General features: G+C 33.3%; 2 protein-coding genes across 5 annotated transcripts in view; both read right to left on the bottom strand.

Annotated features, from left to right (window-relative positions):
• LOC126727029 (uncharacterized) overlaps positions 1 to 4,620 on the bottom strand; it is a 26,093-nt gene extending 21,473 nt beyond the window's left edge. Inside the window, exon 1 of the mRNA XM_050432488.1 lies at positions 4,524 to 4,620. The gene's annotated coding sequence lies outside the window, so the exon portion shown is untranslated. The remainder of the gene's footprint in view (positions 1 to 4,523) is intronic.
• LOC126727028 (homeobox protein SBH1) lies at positions 1,824 to 19,089 on the bottom strand. 4 transcript variants are annotated; one of them, XM_050432485.1, is made up of 4 exons: positions 17,753 to 19,058; positions 17,133 to 17,394; positions 13,820 to 13,983; positions 13,090 to 13,473 (listed from the first exon to the last, which is right to left on the bottom strand). In XM_050432485.1, exons 1-4 carry the CDS (start codon positions 18,140 to 18,142, stop codon positions 13,270 to 13,272), a joined length of 1,020 nt encoding a protein of 339 aa, XP_050288442.1. In that variant the 5' UTR covers positions 18,143 to 19,058; the 3' UTR covers positions 13,090 to 13,269. The 4 variants fall into 4 exon arrangements, with proteins under 4 accessions (XP_050288443.1, XP_050288442.1, XP_050288440.1 ...); XM_050432483.1 differs by having other exon boundaries at positions 13,820 to 14,064; positions 17,753 to 19,050; XM_050432484.1 differs by having other exon boundaries at positions 13,820 to 14,064; positions 17,133 to 17,379; positions 17,753 to 19,040.

Here is a 19,089-nt window from a genome sequence, read left to right as displayed (position 1 = left end):
ACATTTATAGAAAAAAAATATATATTGTGATTGAATCCAATAACTATAATCTAAAGTGAATAAATATAACATTATTATAAAATATAGATAAGTATTATGCTCCACATAAAGTCTAATAGTAATTGTAAGCACCTATTCTCTTTTCCCTTCTTTCTTTTTACATCTATATTTTGTTTCATGGTTCACTAACCTTGTTTTTAAATATAAGAGATCTTTACTCTCCAACAAGTTGATCATGACCAATTAGTTGAGAATGTGCACAATTATCAAAAAGTGAGACACTCCTTTCAAATCTACTTCTATAACTGGCTGTACAAGTATCTCTTCTGACCAATTGAATCAGTTTCTTGGGTGCTTAAAGAATACCTGTCTATTTAGATTACTCAGGTCATGCTCAATACAAACACCAAACCGAATTTTGAAGCTTTAAGTTCTTTGCTATCTTATCACATTGAAAAAAAAATGATATAAACAAAAGGATGATGCTCAACAAATTTTTGAAAAGTATTAATACCATAGTTTCCCTGCTCTCTTAAGCTAATACAACCTCAGAGCAAGTAGAAAAGCTACTTGCGGATCATTAAGTGAAGCTTGCAGCTCACAATAATTACAAGCCTCAACTTAATTTTGCTAATTTTTAGCTGGGTGAAGCATCTAAAGCTGAAAAACAAAGAGACCAAGAATGGAGAGATCTTCAAAAACAACTTGAGGTTGCGAGATAGAACATAGTAATTAAGGCTCATGATTATGTTCAACAACTCTTGCTCCAATAAGATAGTGTTGATGAAGTTTCTAAGACCTTGTCCAAATCTTGAGCAGAAATTTCAACTCTTTAAGAAGAAGTTACTTCAATTTTATTAAATTATATATTTGTTAATATTTATATTTACATTTTCATTTATATATTTCTCAATTATATTGTTTGGTACTTTTATACATGTAACCATACATGCTTATAAACATAAACAAAAGAAGATTTTGAGTTCATTGAATTCATTACCTTAGGTTTAGTTATTAGGATATTGAATATAGATAAACTGTCAAAGGTGACGGAAAGACATTTGACAATATAGGAAACCTAGAATCTTCGCTATTTATAGAAAGGAGAATGAGTTGTTGGGATCGACTTAGTGCCTTAAGTAGATTTGAATATTCATTTCAATGGAAGACCTAAAATCTCTTCTTCTTCTTCTTCTTTTATTTATTTATTTTTTTTTTATTGTAAACTTAATGGTTAGTTTCCTTTTTGTTGTTGTTTTTATGAATTTGTTTATGTTTAGGTTAATATTTACATTTACATTTATATTTTTTACAATTATATTTATTAGTACCTTATATATATACACGTAAACACAGAAGGGTACAACAGTTATGAACATGAGTCATTCTCATAGTTACCTATACAGTTATGTTGTGTATTTTATGATACAATCATTGAGTATAGAAATAAAAATAAATACGTATTAATTATCTCTTTTTTTTTTCTTTGAAATATTTTTAAATTGGACTAAATTTTAATATTAAAATTGTTTATTTTGCCAAGCTGGGTTATTTTATGAAATGATAAAATTATCAAAATAATTTTTTAATTTCCATATTTTATTGTTTATTAAAAAATAACATTTCATATTTTTAATTTCCATTTTTATTGTCTTTTAATTTTCTTGAAAATAAAGCTAAAATACTTAATTAGTTCAATTTTGATAACATCTTATGAAATTATACTATGTTATTAACGTATAAAAATAAAGAAATAATTTCAAATATACATGAGGTTGCACCAAACAAATGATGAACCAATCCCATATTTAAAAGCATTAGACTAAATGATTAAGTTCAACATTTCCTTACTTAAGCTTATGGGACAAATAATAATTTATCATGATATTGGCAAGGGAAACAGTTTGAACCACGCTACCTCTCTTTTAAAAAGTCACAAATCCCACTCTGTTGGACTTCCCTCATCAAGGGAGAGTCTAACAAGTGGTTTTGTTTTGTTTTTTTTTTTGAAACAAAACAGTTCTCTACAGACAAATTAATCTTTTTTGATTAAACTTATGCACAACAACATTAATGGGCATTAACAAAGTCGTACGGTTATAGGTACCGATGGGTAAGGCCATTTGTAATGCCTGCTCCACCAATCCAGCAACTGTTGCCTGGCTTCTTTAGGCAGTTTCCCTTTCTTCCTTTTCTTCATGAAGTCCTGCTTCAGACTGCCTAAATATCCACTGTACTTGCACAAAAGCTGACCTTTTAATTCTCGGTCCTCTGCTTGGGGATCAATGAAGTTGTTATTCACATCAACCTCTTCTTCAGAAGAAACATTCCTATCCACAGCCTCGACACGGGCTTATGACAGCAACAACTTGTAAGCACATCAACAAGAAAATAGGTTTTCATGACAAGTTGTGATCAGTAGTAATACATGCTTGGATAGCAGTTCTATAATCTGCTTTTGATCTAGCAGTTTTAAATATAAAATAGTCCTAGAAGTTTTGGAAAGAATCCATAAATTCCATTCTAATGAACGAGCATATGAGTACCATGTGTGTATTTGCTTCCATCATGCACAAATCAAAGTGCTTAGAAATTCAAATGAAAAAAAAGGAAAATATTAGACTGAGACTATTCGTAATTATATCTTAACTATTACAAACTGATATAATAAATTTGTGCACCTAAATGAAATTAGAGGGAAACAATGCTACTTAATTCATGTCTTTAGTAGTCATACATGAAAGCCCTTTTCTACAATCACAACAAAGTAAAGGAAAACTATATATATTATACTTGATTCATGTAGGCCTACTTTAGCATACATTTACATAGAGCTAGTTAAACCAATTACAAACTTTAGCATCCATAATAAGGTACCAACAGAATCAGTTCATACTATCCAAATTACAAGAATTTGTCTCTGCAAAAGTAAATATGGCCTTTATAGGTTATGTCATCAACTCAAAGGAGCCATCATATGAAAGTAATTAAAAACAAAAATAAGAGTATGCAAAATGCATTCAAGATGCAAAGACTTCTGGACAGGCGATGATACCTTAGAATTAATAACCCTTTTATTTTCCCTTTTTGGCTATGTAGGCAGACTAACCATATATAATATGAAGGTTGAAAAAACTTTAATGGACCTGAACATTCTGAATAAAAAATTATAGGTAGCCATGCAAAAACAAAACAAAAAGATCAGTAAACTTCCTTTAATGCGAGAACCCAAAGGCTTGATATCAATTAACAACAGTTTTGCTCTCCCTAACCATCCTAATCCTAGCAAAATGAAAGAACCTATGACACTTCAAAAAATGAGACTACTAATTGGAATTCAATATTGCAAGTTCGAACAGTTTCAGGACAGATTGCAGCCACACTCTCAGCAATATACATAAGGGTATTAAACTATTAATTATAGGATATTAATACCATTATTGGCATTATAGCCACATACGCTTTAGGCACCAAAACTTAAAAACACTGATCAATAACTACCTGTTGTCGTTTTGCAAGCTGCCATAGTACAACATGATGCACAATATCCTTTCTAATAGGCACATCAAAAACATCACCAGCTAAAACCATGAAGCCCTTGTCTTCATTGTGAAAATTTGTCACTGGAATTATCAAGTCCTGACAAAGTCCTTCACCAAAATACTTTACATCGTTATATATACAAAGTTTGAAAATAGTAGCAACACTTAAATTACTCTGCAAATTTCATCATCGGCAACAAGATAAAACATAGGATGATAGATAAGTTCAGAGAAAGAAGTCAATATTGAAAATGAACAAGAAGAAGTATATAAATATGAAACATTTGCTAAACTGTCACATAAGATTGATAAAAAATATACCTACCAAGAAAAAAAAAAGGTTTATCTATAAAATATAAATGTCAATTTCAACAAACTCTGGAACTTCCAAAGAGAACATAGTTATTAGTATATTTATTAAAGGTGAACATGCACGCACGTGCACACACACACACTCAATAACTATTATATTTCCAAAACTACAGGGATTTATATAGATTCATTCATGAAAAGTGACTAAATTTTATGCGGGCCATCAACCTATGAACACTAGGCAATGCGTGAATTCATAAAGATCCACAAACTCAAAAGCTATAAAGTGTGTGCCCAAGTTATATTCACATTTTCAAATACTGTGTTTTAAGGCAAATTGATTGGAATTACAAAATGTTATCATTTGGTGTTAGTTAGGGAACTAAAAATTATATTTTTCTGCTAAACTTGAGCATTAAGAAGCAGTATACAGCTATCTACCAATGACAATGTGAGTGTATACGAAGTGTTAGACAAAATTCCCATACCAAAAAAAAAAAAAAAAGTAAAAAACAAAAATTGCGGAGAAGCTGTTTGGATTGCAAAGCAAGAGATATGATACAGTTTCAGCTTATCTAAATTTCTTAAGCAGTTTCGATAAGAAAGTAATAAAATGAAAATCGTGGCTGGCTACCAAACGAAACAGAAGCTAGAGAGTAAAAGTGGTACCGTAGTCAACGTCGGGATTACAATCTGGCCGTCGAAATGAGTCCGGAGATTGATCGCCGTTTATGCTGTAGCCGCCGGAGATTGTGTTTGGTTGCGCGCACACACGTATCTCTGTGTGTGTGCGTAGTAGATACGTGGTTTTTGGCGAGGCAAAACGCAGTGTTTTGTTGAAGGACAGTGTGACATGTGCAAAAAATGGTACCGCACATGATTAAGTTGACCCAACAAATCCAAGTTTTTTTTTTTTTTTTTTGAGAAGGGACAAATCCAAGTTAACCACACCACCTATTAAAAAAATAAAAAATAAACCTACACGTACACATGCCATTTTTACTTAAGTAATTATGCACAGTGCAAATGTTATTTTTTACATATGTCACTTTGTTTATTAAAGCAGTTTGTAATCTTAAGTTATAATTGGTTTTGTAACTAAATTTTGCTCTTTAATGAACTAATTTTTTTTTTTTTCTGTTCTACTGAAGTATCCATTAGGGGTGCGCAATAAACCTACCAAAGACCACCAAACTCAACCCAAGGGCTTTAGTTTATTTTTGTAGATTGGTAAGTTGGGTTGGAATTTTCAAACAATCTAATGATATGCTTGAATCAAGTTAGGTTTGGATTAATAGTTTTTTTTTTTTTATTCATTTGACTTTGATTTTCTAAGAAATAAAAATTTTGATTTTTGCTTCCTAAGGTACCAAAGGCAATAACTGAATTCCAATTTTTAATTTTTAACTATTAAATTATTCACTAGATGCTTTCTTAGCAACCGAGGTTTGGGTTATTAACTAGGGCTTGAGGCTAATTACATATTCCCATCCAACATAGTAGTGAATGGCCTATCTCATAAAGATTGTGGTCACGTATTGGGCTTTGATCTTTATTTTTAAGTCACTTGAACCTTGAACCTTATAATTTGATCTTAACAACATTTTATTTATCTATTTTATTCTTATTAATTGTGGCTTTTTAAGTACTTCAATTGAGGTGAAGTTTCTTGTTGTTGAATAAGAAAACATACAATAAATAGCAATCATCATTAAACAAATCAAAAGTCTATAATATCAATCTCATACTATCATGTCTATCTCAATTATATGCCAATGCCAGCTTCCTAAATACCAAAAAAAAAAATTGCCAATTTGGTGCTGAAAGTGTATAAAAAAATTAAAAAAAAAAAAAGTTAAAAGATGGCTGAATAATACAATAAGATTTATATATAGTACCAAAAATTACAATGGGACTCATAAATAATATCAAAATGAAGTTAAAAATTCAAATAAGCTGAAACTTACATCATATTCAAAAGCCTCTAAAGTTCAAGGCAAGCTCATTTTTACTTAAAAGTCCCTCATCAAGTAGTTGAGGATATGCTTGAAAATTTGACTATTCTACCAACACATTGGAAATCCCACACATATTTTATATCATTGTTCACCATATCCGAAAGGATCATTACTGGGTTGAGATAGACCATTAGAACACTTGGGAGCATTACTTGCTATTGACAACTTGCAATAAAATGTTTATTGATGGGATTCAATTGAATTATGGAACCCAAATTCTGATCCATTTCATTGCCAACTCTCTCACAGTTTTCCATCATATTTCTCTTCACCCTCATTTTCACAAACATTGGGTAAAACTATAATCCATATTCCATCATTTTTCTCCCCTCTTTTTTAAATATTGTTTTCAATTCTAAATATTTTGTATTTCTTTCTAAGCTTTAAATGTTTTTTTAAAATGCATAAGCATATCAATTTTTGTGAAAGTGCCCAAATGGTTTTTTCTTATATACATTTTTGTTCTTGGTTCATAATTTCTCTAGGACTTGGATATTTTACCTTTGCTTGGTTATTTAATAGGTTATAATGATTTTTTTTTTTTTTTTATGTGTTTGGATTTATTTAGCTTCTTGCCATGGCAATAGCTATACTCAGCCATGCTTGGCCAATCCTTGCATTTTTAGGATAATGTCTAGATTATGTTCTTTTCTTTTCTTTTTTAAATGAAAAAAAAAAGGGTTTAGGCCCTTTAGGGTGACTTGGTCGAATTGGTTTTGATGCATTACTAAAATGTTTTAGGTTCCCATTGTTTTTGTTAGATTCTAAATATTTAGGATTAACATTTTAGTTTCCAAATATTTGTCTGTTGGCAAACAAAGAACAAAAACATGTCTAGATTAGGTGTTAGACATTGCTTAAGTTTGTTCAAGTCAAGTTTCAAGAACTGTCATGCTGTAGAAAGAAGAAGCAAGCCTCTGTGAAGCTCGACCGATCGAAAGTTAGGTTTGATCGATTGAAAATTATATTCTGCAACTTTTATATCAAGCCCAAAACTTGCGAAAACGTCTAGGGTTTCAATCCAACACTACCTAGTATAAAAGGAAAACTCTAATCACGTTTTAGAAGCCCTTGGAAGTTTTGTGAGTTACTTTTGTGAGATTTATTAGGTTTCTGTACCTTTTAACTCAACAAGATCTACAGTCAAGAGCTGGAGGAAACAAGTTGCTACACAAGGATCTACTACTGATGGTGATCTGAAGCCTTTGAGTAGAATCTCAAAGTCATAAACGAGGAGTTTGTGTTAAGCAAATTCAAGATAGAAGATCTACAATCAAGAGCTAGAGTAAACAAGTTGCTACACAAGGATCACTACTGATGGTGATCTGAAGCCTTTGAATGGGATCTTAAAGTCACAAATGAGGAGTTTGTGTTAAATCTATTGTAATCTTTCATTCTATCATAGTGGATTTGTTTACCTTGAGGATAGTTAGGTTAAATCCTCCCCAGGTTTTTACCTTGAAACAGTTGGTTTTATTAGTTTTCCTAGATCATCATATTACTGTCTTCTTTACTTTTCCACACCAAGTAATATGTTTGCATGTGTTTAACCTACATCTCATAATTAACCTAAGTAAATACTTGACTAATTCATTAGGTTAAACTAATTTGTTTTTAAAGGGTCTAAACAAACAAACATTTTTATTCTTCATATTCTGTGGCAATAGTTGTTGTTAATGATACAAAATGCGTGTTCTATTTTGTTCTCTCATTCAATGTTATGAATTTCATTCCGTTCCGCCCGGAATAGACGGAATTTCTTGTACCGATATACAATCCAGAACCAGAATGCCCTTTGTTCCTCCTCGGGTCAAAATCCGACTAGTTTCAGGGCATTTCGGTCGTTCTAGTGTGTTTTGGCAAATACCGGCCGAAACTAAAGATTTGACCGGTATGTGTTTTGGGTTTGCTTCACACTTCACATTTCATAGAGATCGAAGAAGAAGACAAAAAACAAAAAAAAAAAACAAAAATTCAAGTCATGGACAAAGCTCAAGTGCTGCCATTAAAACTCACTTCTTCAAGCTTGTGTCTCTGCCACTTCCAGAGAGAGAAAGTGAGTGTGTGAGACTCTTATGAGGCTTTGAATAAAAAAGCTTTGGAGTGTGAATATTTATGAGTCCAATGCATGTGGGTAGTTGGTACTTGGTGGGAGTGGAGCTTCCTAGAGGCTTCATGATTCTAATTTCAAAGTATCCCAACACATTCACTTATTCACAAAAAGAAACCCAAATTTGAATGTTTTTTAAAATAACCAATTTAATTCCCTTTATTATGAATTTCTTTTTAAACCACTATATTAAATGCATTCATTTTTTTTATGGCACTTGGCTCTATAATAGTGTGGGGCCCAATAATTTATGGGCCAGGCCCACTTGCCGATGGGGAGTCCAAAGGCCTAAGCCGAAAAAGGTTATGGCCCGAGCTCAAGAATAATAAGGCCCAATTGGCCCGGAGAAGCAGCCGAGGACAATGCAGTCCTCGGCTGACCCAAAGATCCATCAAGAAGAGGGGCAAAAACGGTAAAGGGACAAACTTGAAAGTAAATCTAAAATATCTAGGAAAGGTTGCCCTCACCACCTTCCCCATGCATAGCTCTGCACCTAACAAAACCGTATTCTTTAGCTTTATCAACCACTCCCAACAACTTTGGTCTGGGACTGACGGGACAAGTATCAGTCTTGGAAAGGTCGACCCTACACGTGGACGAAGGAAAGTGAACGCAGGCTAGTATAAAAGAAAAAATAAGTAATCTGGAAGGGGGGCGGGGAAGACTGGCCAAAAAGGAAGGGCCTCCAGTCCACCTCCAGGAGAAAGACTCCAAGGGTAAAGACACCTAAATCACATATGAGTACCACAAAAACCCACCGTTGGGTAACCAACGCCTAGCCTTTCGAACCCACTCTCTACAAATGATATTGTCTGGGCCCATTCACGTGCGAACCCAACACTATTGCGGTTCGCTGCGGAACGTGTCCCTACAAATGGCAATTAGTAAATATTTATTTTATTAATGACTAGATAATAATACTAATATATATATATATATATATATTAGTAATACTGAAACGGTAATTTAAACCATTTCCGCTATTCCACAGTCACCTCCACGTACATTAACATCTAGGTTTGTTTGTTGTGTGTGTGTGTGTGTGTTTTTTCATATTATTACTCTTATTATATTCTATAAATAATTGAACTGATATTTGGACTTAAAAATTACATATTAGTTGAAATATGTACTTATAAGTTATAACTTTAAAACTCTTTCTACCAACAAAGAAAAAACCTTTAAAGCCCTTAATAATTCATATGGTTTTTTTATTATCAATAATACATACACACACATATATATAAATAGCTATAACCCGAAACAGTATGTAACGATATATTGAAATAGGCCGGTACCGAAACATTCCATTCCAATGGATAAACCAAAATGAATCCTACCAAACCCTATTATCAATCATAAGCGGTTACAAGTATAAGGAATCCTACCAAACCCTTTGGCCTATTCGAAAATACCAACCTACAGTTGATCCCTTACCCCAATACCCAATTAGACTTGTATTGTAGTAGCAATATTTCCGTTTAATGCACAAATCCCAATACATGACTAATTAATGATACACGGATTCCAGTACGTGACTATCTCACCAACTTGAAGGAGATGTTCGCTGCAAAGTTCTTCACTTTATCAACAATGAAGATTAGGAAGCTCCTTGGTTACAAAACTCTTGGCATAAAAACGAAATAGCTTCTTCAAGGAGAACAATGATCTAGGGCACTTTTTGCATGTATTATTTTTGCATCATCTTATGACAACCCTTAAAATAATCCTTATATATGTTTAGGGTTGTGAGAAAAGAAACCCTACACAAATACATAGGAATATGCGTGTAATCTGAAAAGTCTAATTTCGTAATTCTCGATAGATGTAGCTTGTGTCAAGAATCTATCGAGCTTTAATAAGCAGCACTTCCTTCACTTGGTTCTTGGTCAGATTTGCATGGTTTCAATACTTAACTTGAACACTTGTTTCTTGTAATATTAAACACATCCTAGATCTATCCAATTACAAGTAAAGTGCATTTTGTAAATGGATAAGCAATTACATAAAAAATTGCCCCTAACAAACATGTTGATGTATATCGCATACACGGGGAAACCAATGTCACTAGCTGACATGGATTGAGATAATCATACGGTGATAATCACACACACACAATATTACATGAATATGCACCTACGGCAGTTTCCTTGAGTGCATATCCACACCATAAGGTCAAAAGCACCCACAATTATGAGAGAGATACTCTCCTAACCATAGGAGTCCATCATACAAAGTGCACCATCATCCATAAACAAGCGTGCATGCACACACACACATATATATAGACACATATACATCATGCACAATGCAAACACACAAAGCAGAAAATCAAAGCAGACATCGCCAACGTTCCAAGGGTATGGCCTAATAAGGTACAAGAAAAGTAAATCAGATATTGCCATACCCAAGGAATGCGACCCAAGCAAGGTACTGGAAAGATAAAGGATACATACCTACAACCATAGGGTATGGCCCAACCAGTGGCGGCTCCAGGATTATTTTTCTAGGAGGGTCATTAATGTCTTAAGCTAGGATTTTGTTGTGGATCAGTAAAATATAAAATGATTAATTTTATTTATTTTTTATATAAAGTTTTCATATAACATACAATAATCTAACATAATATTCTAAATAGAATACAATGCAACTATACTATACAATAGTCTAAAAAAATTATTAATAGTTTAAAGATCGGTACGTAAAACAACAACAATTAAATGCATAAATAAATATAATTAAATAAATAATCATAAAATTTGTCAAATTAATAATAATTCATTATAATCGTATGCAATACCAATTAAATAAAAATATATGATAAAGAAGAATAGTAACACATACAAGAGTAGGTATGGGAGTAAATGTGAAACTAAGAAAAAAAAATATTAACTGATATAAGATTTTATTTTTGAAGTGTATGGATTTTTAACCACACAAGTGGTCATTCTCTTGGAATTGGAGCAAGTACTAAAAGACTTTTTGGATTCCAAAAATTGTAGAACACTTATCAAACTATTTGATTAGACAGAAAGAAAATATAGAAATGAAAAAGAGAAAATGAGAAAAGAATCATACATTTGAATACAAAATAGTTGATATGGTGTAATTTTTTGCTGATAAAGAAGAAAAGTGCAAGAAAAAACAGTTTTATTTTACCATAAAAGGTAAAGTAAGCTAGAGTCCAGAAAGAAGGTTTATTTATTAACAAATGAGCAATATTAATAATAGTGCTATTGACACAACATTTATGCAGTAAAATCTAGGTGTCAAGTTGTTAAAGGTATGTAAAAAAGTGACATCAATTATGAGTTCAGATAAAAAGCCAATTACAACTTGTCACTTAACCTTTATTGTAAAAATATTATAAAAATAGCACTAAAATGATCATATTTCAAGTTTATTTCAATTGGGTATAACAAAATTTAGAGTCAGAATATTCAAAATTTTATTTTAGGAGACAAAATAAATTTTAAAACTTTATATATAATTTTTTTTTTGGCTAGGCCAAGGGGTTCATTTGAACCCCCTAGGCTGGCTGTAGAGCCACCCCTAGGCCCAACAAGGCACAGGAAATGTAAATCAAGCATTATCATACCCCATGATTGTAGCTTGAAGCTAGACACAAGGAAAAGAAAGCCGAATACATGGTCCTAAAAAAGAGGCTAAGTGAGAGAAAGAGATAACCACATGGGGAGGGGGCTAAGCCCCCTAAATCTACAGAACATTGCCCTTTTTGGGCTTGCTTCTTCTCGCTTGCATTTGCCCTTTTAGCTTGCATCTTGAAAGTTGTGTCCATCGCTGTAAGCGTGTACATGCAAGAACAAATGAAACACAAAGCCAGCAGACAAGCCACAAAAAAGACAAAAAACCAAAAGAAAGCACACTAAGGGGCAAACAAAGGAAAGCACCCAGAGAAGCTAACAAGCATGTTATAGCGCACAAAAGCGACAAACAAGCATATTATCAAACATACATGTTATTAAATAAAAAAGCAAGAAAGGATGTTCTAGAAGGACAAATGTTAGTTTGGATTGAGGTCCATAGTTCCATTATACTGGAGTATGGAGTATGAACATAAGTCATTCCCATAGTTACTTATACAATTACTGTGGGTGTATAATGTATACCATTTTAATTGTATGTGTAGAAATAAAAATAAATAAGTATTAATTATCTCTCTTTTTTCTTTGAAATATTTTAAAATTTGACTAAATTTTAATATTAAAATTTGTTTATTTTGCCAAGCTGGGTTATTTTATGCAATGATAAAAGTATCAAGATAATTTTTTTAATTTCCATATTTTATTGCTTTTTAATTTTCTTGAAAATAAAGCCATAATACTTAATTAGCTCAATTTTGATAACATCTTATGAAATTACAATAAGTTATTAACGTATAAAAATAAAGAAATAATTTCACGTATACAATTGTTCTTTATTCGCAATTTGTTTAAAGTTTATTTTATGGATTTGTTTTGTATATTCCCCATCTTTTTGGTTTTTTATATATAAAGAATCAAACCTCAAATATTTTTTTAAACTTCTGTATAAAATTTTAGTGCAATTATTTACTACTATAAAAAAAATCAGAGTCCAATTTAATTTTTCATAATTTTTAATGCTAAATGAATTATTAAGTGAGAAAAACATAAAATAAAAAATTATAAATCTTAAAACATCACATCTATTAACCCATTATTATTATTATTATTATTATTATTATACAAAGAGCGGTTAAATAAACTTAAATTGAGAATTTCATAAATAATAATTTAAATGATTTTTTTCTTTTGTTTCTAATAAATTTAAATTTATTTTATCAGTAATTATTTATATTTTCAGGTATACAAAATTATAATTATATATCATATATAAACATAATTAAACTTTTGTACACATTTAGTTCTACTTATTTGTAAATGAAAATTTGTAAATAAATTCATGCAAATAGATGAAGTTACAAAATAGTTCTTATTATAGATATTAAGAGAAAATTTTGATAATTTTGATTGCTATGTTTCTATATATGATAAGAAAAAAAGTTATAAAAAATATCCTAAACTGTCTTGAAAGTTCAATATCGTGTCTATCAATCACAAAAACAGCAGTTTAAATCCCACTTTTTAAATGAAAATATCTGATTTAAATAGCCTCTACATACATATTAGTGCATACATATATATGACAACATTATATAAACCAATGTCAGAGGATGCGGTTGAGAGTGCAACAATATTTAATAATACATGATCTGCATCATATTATGCATGCATAATTATCAACTTCACAGAAGTGTAGGGGAGATATCCATGGGAAAGGGATTGCCCAAGACATTGTCCATGTAATAGTGGGGATGGGTAGCATCCATCACCACAAACTGCATATCTTCTGAAGGCTTCCAGTGACGTTTTCTTTGATTTATGAACCAGTTGTTTATTTGCTTCTGATCCAAGCCTGTGGATTCTGCAAGAGCCAGCTTCTGCGATTCCTGTTAGTCACATGAGGTTGCACCAAATAAGATGATGAACCATCCCATATTTAAAAGCATTAGACTAAATGATTAAGTTAAACATTTCCTAACTTAAGCGTATGGGACAAATAATAATTTATCATGTATGGTAAGGGAAACAGTTTGAACCACGCCACCTCTCATTCTAAAAGTCACAAATCCCACTCTGTTGGACTTCACTCATCAAGGGAGAGTCTAATAACTGGTTATTATTATTTTTTTTTTGGGAAACAAAACAGTTCTCCACAGACAAATTAATCTTGTTGATTAAACTTATGCACAACAACATTAATGGGCATTAACAAAGTCGTAGGGTTATAGATACCGATGGGTAAGGCCATTTGTAATGCCTGCTCCACCAATCCAGCAACTGTTGCCTGGCTTCTTTAGGCAGTTTCCCTTTCTTCCTTTTCTTCATGAATTCCTGCTTCAGGCTGCCTAAATATCCACTGTACTTGCGCAAAAGCTGACCTTTTAATTCTCGGTCCTCTGCTTGGGGATCAATGAAGTTGTTATTCACATCAACCTCTTCTTCAGAAGATACATTCCTATCCACAGCCTCGACACAGGCTATCAACATGAAAACAGGTTTTCATGACAAGTTGCGATCAGTAGTAATACATGCTTGGGTAGCAGTTCTATATCTGCTTTTGATCTAGCAGTTGTAAATTGACAATAAAATAGTCCTAGAAGTCTTGGAAAGAATCCATAAATTACATGCTAATGAATGAGCATATGAGTACCATGTGCGTATTTGCTTCCATCATGCACAAATCAAAGTGCTTAGAAATTCAAATGAAATAAACAGAAAATATTAGACTAAGACTATTTGTAATTATATCTAACTATTACAAACAGATATAATAAATTTGTGCACCTAAATGAAATTAGAGGGAAACAGTGCTACTTAATCCATGTCTGTAGTAGTCATACATGAAAGCCCTTTTTATCTACAATCACAACAAAGCCAGGGAAAAACCATACATATTATACTTGATTCATGTAGGCCTACTTTAGCATACATTTACATAGAGCTAATTAACCAAGTTACAAACTTTAGCATCCATAATAAGGTAACAACAGAATCAGTTCATACTATCCAGATTACAAGAATTTGTCCCTGCACAAGTAAATATGGCCTTTATAGGTTATATCATCAACTCAAAGGAGACATCTTGTGAAAGTAATTAAAAACAAAAAATAAGAGTATACAAAATGCATTCAAGCTGCAAAGACTTCCAGACAGGAGATGATATTTTAATAAAAATAAGAGTATACAAAGTGCAATAATCTAAGCACTAGAAAGATGCTCCAAGCAAGATTCATATGGCAACTGGCGCTAATTAGCTGAATAACTTTGGCGGATTAGAAAGTGGAGGTATCAATGGTCTAAGAAAGAATCTTCAATCAACTATTTTTCAAAAGAAAGAAAGAAAGAAAAAGTCACTTTATTCGATCTGATGGGGGAAATTTACCTCCATGGATTGTTTCTTAATCATAATTTAAAAGACTATCAGCAATAAATTCAGCAAAATACGGAGGGAAAAAAGGAGCCGTGCCCCCATTCTAATTTATTACATTAGTAGCTTAAGAAGTCAATAATGTTTGTGATACGGACTCCTGGATATAATCTGAAGCACATATACAGCTTCCAAGTGAATAGCTCAAGGCCATCTCCTACACAGAAGAAGTTGACTTAATGATACCACCATATACTCCCCAAAATTAGAGTTGCTGATATTAAAAACCAAATATTTTCTATCAGCCTACACACACAATACGTGCACACATGCACATGCACAAAAGCTATTGTGGAAGTAGCGTTCCCTTCAACAAACCTTTGTCCATATATGTTTGCAAATAGCCTCTTGATATTCTCCCTATAACACAACTATTGATATCCTCCACCGTATTGGAGGCCCTTCATTGATTTGCACCAAAATTACATATGCATGGTTTTGATCATTTTTAATTAAGTCCAATGAAAGCTAGCAACATGCCTTTTCCAAGCCAGCATGCATCACAAAATTATAGACCCAACATGCGAGTTAGAACAATGATTAAATTTGCCATTTCCTATATCAATTTAAACTTTTGGTACAAGTGGAAATTAGTCCCGAGTTCAAACCCTATATTCACTTTACTTCTCATTTAAATTATAAAATAAAAAGACCATACGTTGGGTCCCACTTATTGAAGAGGAGCCAGGGCTCACAACAGGGTCAGTGTTAGAATGATGATTATATCATCATTTCCTGTCAGTTTTAACTTTTGAGACAACTTGTAATTTATTAATGAGAACCTCATAAATTTCTGTAGAAAAGAAAAATAAAATATTTAAAACTTAGAATATTATTTCATGCTCGCTAAATTATTCATAACCAGACTCTACTGGCATCAGAAAATGGAATAAAGCATTTTAAGTATACGGTGTGAACAAAGGTAGCAGATCACTGGTACATCTCCGCAAAATTGGAAGATCATTTGTGTTGTAATAGCATCGACCTAAGAATTTTTATCACTCCATGGTAAGTCCATTAGACGCTAGTGGACTTGTTTCCTCAATTGATGTTTTGAAACAAATGAAAAACTTATTTATTCCAATGGAATGATTGATTGGTATGCATACACACATCATAAGTATATGCATGTGTATTGGGGGGTGGGGGGGCTGTTGCTGTCACTACCAAACCTCATCAACTAGTGTTCCAAGTGGCTTTAATTTCCAAAACTAGTATGTCGGTATTTGCATACACTAAAGCATAATTGAAAATCTAGTCCCTAATCATGGTGCTTCACATTCAAGGCAATAAGGTCAACAGAAACCCTAATTTCTAAAAATTATTTTAAGTTATACCGTATAAATATGGCTAAATGGCATGTTGTTCAAACTTTCAAGTATCCAAGCATATACAACAATGAATAACCAAATTACACATTTCTTAGTCAGAATGTCAAACGGGATTGGACAGGATGCATTTTATTCAAACTGCCATAGACATCCATTATCCAAACTCCAAAGGCTTTCCATTCTTACATATTTCTGTCTAAAGTTTCTCACGCCAGCTATAAAATAAACCGGGGGGGAAAAAAACTGGACAAACTAGTCTACAACATTTCTGACAGTACCTGAAAATATTTCAATATCGATCAACAGAGGAGCTCAAGAATTCATCAAAAACCAACCAACGGAACTCAATGCACATAATCCAAGAAGAGAATCTAAGCAAAGAATATGTACCACTTCATCCCTATGCATATGCTGCTAGAAACATAGGTCATATGGATACCCTAGCTAGTATCTCAAAGAGTCCAAACATACAAAAGAGAAGCGAAAAAATAGAGAGGAAGAAGGGGGGGGGGGGGGGGGGGATATAGAAACAATCACTAAAAACAAGACATTGAGAAAGGGAAAAATCAAAGTACCCATTTTGTCAACAAGCTCTCTTCCATATTGTTACAAGTAGCTAACACTAAATAATTGAACCTACATGTTCTTGGAAACAAACACATGCATGGCTAGTTATTTACAAAAAGAGAAATCCAAGAAATAAACAGAAAATATGTCAACAAAAGATCTAAGACGGTTGCTAGATGTAGTAGTATATAGAATAATCAAGGGAAATAGGGGTAATCACCAGAATCTGAAGAAGAAACTGCGAGTGCTTTGAATTGGCACTCGATCCTTTGGAGGAAAAGCATGGCTTCCTTGAAGGGTTTTGAGAGTTCTTGCTCATACTTGGTCAGCATCTCACAGTAGGCCTCCATGAACTGATCTAACGCCGGATCTTCACCAATACAGCCTGTGGAAGCTGAGTGGCCCATATTAGCCGCTGTTGAACAAGCTTGTTCTAGTCTTGCCACCACTTCAGGCGGTGCTCCAACCTGTTTGTTCAAAACCTCTCATAAAGAAATATTATAGGAATTAGAAAAAAGGCAAACACTTAAGACTGTCTCTATCATTTTGGTTGAAAGGGTTTTGACTTCACCTTTTCTTTTCTTTTTTCCCCTTGGGACATAATTACTCTAAAACATGAAAGTAAAAGGAAATGAAGTAAGATATATTATGTGTATGAAGATGATAGCTTTCAGATTCAAATTTGTCAAGAAAAAGAAGCAGCATGCAAAAATAGATTATCAATCATTTTCACACACTAGGTAGCTCAATCTGTCTATTTTCCACAAAGAGCGCGCCAAAGATGGTTTTTGGGTTAAAGGGTAATGGAAATTTGAGCTTCTTTTTCTTTTTCTTTTTCACCTTTTGACAATTGGCATAGGCAGCCAGGAGACGATGGTAGTGAGGATGAGCCATGATCTTAGCCTTCACAGAAGAACTGCTGCCCTCGTTGTTGTTACTCTCCATGAAAAACAAGCCGGTGTTGCTGTTAGCGTTGTGATCATCAAGAATGAAAGAGGAGCTATTGTTAATAGTAGTAGTAGGAGTGGGAGTATTGCGGTTTTGATTTTGGTGGTCGTGATTGTTGTTGGGGGGTAAAGGCAGGAATAGACTATTTGTGTCTGCATTAGGATGATGATGACTATGATGAGAAGTCATTAGAGGCATCATCATCATCATTGGACATAGGCCATTACTACTGTTTTCTCCAAAAGCCATCATACAAGAGGTGCCATTAGAACCACTCTCCATTATCTCTCTCTCTCTCTCTGTCTCTTTCTTACTCGCTCACGGTCTTATCCTTACCTAGTTCTCTCACTTGGGCTTTGCTATATGTAAACACAAATAAGTCACAAACCCTCTTCTCTCTCTCTTTCACTTTCTCACTATCTCTCTCTCTCCTACGCAATCTTTTTGCTCTAAAGAAGGGTTAAAACTCTCGCCAGGGTTCTCCCGGGTTTTATGCTACAACTTTCAGGCTTTTTACAGGAAATCCTAAAATAGTGATAGTAGTAGTACTTAGTAGTAGTAGTAGTAGTCAGTCATTGAAGTATAGAGAGTTTTTAGTTTTGGGTTTTGCTCTCTTGGTTAGTCTGGTAAAGCCTGCTCAGATTTCCTTGGGAAAAAAGGTTGTTTATCTTTCTGTTCTTTAACAGCATTAACTCACTCTCTCTCTCTCTCCCCCCTGTCTAACACAAACACACGAACACACTCACTCCTCCGTTCGTAGCATTTCTATGAACGGAGTAATAAGAGAGAGAGAGAGAGGGACTCATAAGCAGAGCGCACGCGGGTAGTCACAGAGAAACAGTAGAGAGAGAGAGAGAGAGGTTATAGAAGAAGGAGAGGGGTGGCTAGTAATGACTGTTAAAAACTGTGGTAAAAAGAGGAGGTAGGCACAAGGAAGGAAGGGGTACTGGTGCAAGGCTTTACCTTCCCAATGAAAACTCTCCCCCTCTTTTCTTGCACTGGCACTGATGCACTGCCATTACTGGCAAAAGAATTAAAAGAGAGAGAGAGAGAGAAAATATTTTGGTAGAGAGAGAAAGAGGAACGATCAAATCGAGGAAGAGCCAATAGAGGTGACCTATACTAGATAGATGGGTTGGAAGGAAGGAAGAGAAAGATTTTTGGGGCACGGAATCACTACTCTCTCTCACACACACAAACACAAACGCTCTTTTTTTTCTTTTTTTTTT

This window comes from Quercus robur, chromosome 5 (assembly GCF_932294415.1).
Source record: "Quercus robur chromosome 5, dhQueRobu3.1, whole genome shotgun sequence".
Classification (NCBI taxonomy): Eukaryota; Viridiplantae; Streptophyta; class Magnoliopsida; order Fagales; family Fagaceae; genus Quercus; species Quercus robur.
Note: the sequence above shows the minus strand (reverse complement) of the source record. Positions and strands in the feature narration are given on the sequence as shown.

Bases quoted from the DNA above. Each gene is read 5' to 3' on its own strand.
- LOC126727028 (XM_050432483.1), bottom strand. From the start codon at position 18,142: ATGGAGAGTGGTTCTAATGGCACCTCTTGTATGATGGCTTTTGGAGAA. The intron at 17,395-17,752 runs GTGAAAAAGAAA...TCTTTATGAGAG, and splicing joins CCTATGCCAATTGTCAAAAG to GTTTTGAACAAACAGGTTGG. The intron at 13,474-13,819 runs GTATCTATAACC...TGTGACTAACAG, and splicing joins ACAAATGGCCTTACCCATCG to GAATCGCAGAAGCTGGCTCT.